Raw genomic sequence first — 1,876 nt, 5'->3', positions numbered from 1 at the left:
CATTAAATATTTTTGAATGCATTCATTTGACAATCACAATTTTATTTATTGAATTGTCTATTTTTGGTCATTGTTTATGTTAAAAAATGTTATTTTTGTGTCGATCGTTATATTTGTTCAAATAATTGTTATGGGCAGGTTACAATATAAAAAATGTTTGTCATAATCATGTCTTGTGATTATTTGACAGGAGTTTTACTGTTAAACTGTAAGTGTATTTAATTTAGTTATAATGTAAATACAATACAAATTAAACCAAGATTTAGAATAATTATCTTTTTGATCCGTATAGTAATGTCTGACTGGACCTCGTGTCTCTTTATGTTCAACAAATTGGGCCCCGAGGTCAAAAAGGTTAAGAACCCCTGATCTAGTCTATAGAAGACATACGTTTGACCACGTGCTGCCCCATTACCATGTTGATATGTTTTATATCAGTCACTTCAGTTGTTTTTTTTAAGGTATAACTTCATAAAATTCAGTTTTAATAGAAAAAAGTTACATGTAAGTAAATAAAAACCTTAATAATTTGGGTTTAGCTCCAGTGTAATCAGCTGAAACACATGACTTCAGAGCAGACAGGTTGATATTTCTGCCAGAGATCCAACAGAGATGTTTTAACTTTTTGTCTGAAGAAAAGTTCAGGTATTAAACTCTCAGCAGCGTCCTTCTAGCAGCTGTTAAAGTTCGGCTGCAAACACGCAGCATTAAGATGCAGCCCGGGCTGCAGCAGATCTCTGAAGCTGATATAAGGGTGAGAGAGGACAGGAAGATGGAAACAACTGATCAGCACCAGTGACTCTAAAATCTAAAATACCATCAAAACGTTTTGCATTATTAAAAAATACATTTAAACTATTTTCAGACCTTCTTTGCCAAATTATTTAAAATAAAACGATGAGAAAAAGAAATAGAGGAACCCTGACTGGCTCGAGTAAAAGCTACAAGGGTTTGCTGCTGCACAGACCCTGCAGGCAGACACCGGAGCAGCAGCCGGACTCCACTCTGACCTTCTTCCTTACGGATGAGTCAAAAGTTCATTGTGGCCAAAAAAATCACAACGCAGGTTTTTGGAGTGTCGTTTACAAACAGGCCACGACTAAAAGCTGGAATAAGTGATTTTATAAAATCACAGTGACGTGATGTCAAACATCAACAGGATAAAATAAACCTCAGAACTGCGACAAACTAAAACAGAAATCTGATTTTACAAAACTGCTTATTTGAAGAAAAAGATCAAATTGTTTCTAAACGTAGCGGTTGTGTAAAGTTTATTCACTTTGCTTGAGTTAAACCCAGCTGTAGGCAGAAAAGTGGAACTTACGTGGGTTTTTCATTGGTGATGAGCACTTTGACTTTGTTCAGGGCCTTTTTGGCCCCAGTGGGGGCCGGGGCAGCAGCGGGGGCAGGTTTGGTGTGTGCTGGACTTGCATGGGGGCTGGCGATGTAGACCTTTTTACCAGTGCTGCCTGGTGGTTTGGAGTGGGAGAAGTCTGTGATGAAGACTATTCCTTCACTGGTCAACACTGGCAAGGAGGAGGACAGAAAACTGAACAAAAATATGTCCAACAAACGTTTGACCTTTAAAAAACTGGTTGTAATAAACACACACATATTATATAAAATGTATTTGAAGTCGTCACATTGTTAATCTAGGACACAACTATCAGCTTAACAGCTCAGGGTCGAACCTCCAGCAATTTAAAGTAATTATTAGGGTTTCAACAATCCATATATCTGTATGAAAAATTTATTTTATCAACTTGTCTTCTGAAGATGCTCTGTGTTGAAGGATCAGTGGATCTGTGTTCGACTACTCCACCTAGGCTGCATTTTTGAGCACAGATCCACTGAGAAACTTGCTGTTTCAGCAACA

At 37.5% G+C, this 1,876-nt stretch overlaps 1 protein-coding gene across 1 annotated transcript in view; it reads right to left on the bottom strand.

Moving 5' to 3' along the window:
* Positions 1–1,876, bottom strand: part of wdr11 (WD repeat domain 11) — a gene marked incomplete at its 5' end in the record, with an annotated part of 85,302 nt that overhangs the window by 72,320 nt on the left and 11,106 nt on the right. Inside the window, 1 exon segment of the mRNA XM_014021175.1 lies at positions 1,325–1,526. Coding sequence (XP_013876629.1) covers positions 1,325–1,526 — 202 coding nt within the window.

This window comes from Austrofundulus limnaeus, unplaced genomic scaffold (assembly GCF_001266775.1).
Source record: "Austrofundulus limnaeus strain Quisiro unplaced genomic scaffold, Austrofundulus_limnaeus-1.0 Scaffold280, whole genome shotgun sequence".
NCBI lineage: Eukaryota > Metazoa > Chordata > Actinopteri > Cyprinodontiformes > Rivulidae > Austrofundulus > Austrofundulus limnaeus.
The sequence above is the reverse complement of the archived record's forward strand: the minus strand, read 5'-3'. Positions and strand labels throughout refer to the sequence as shown.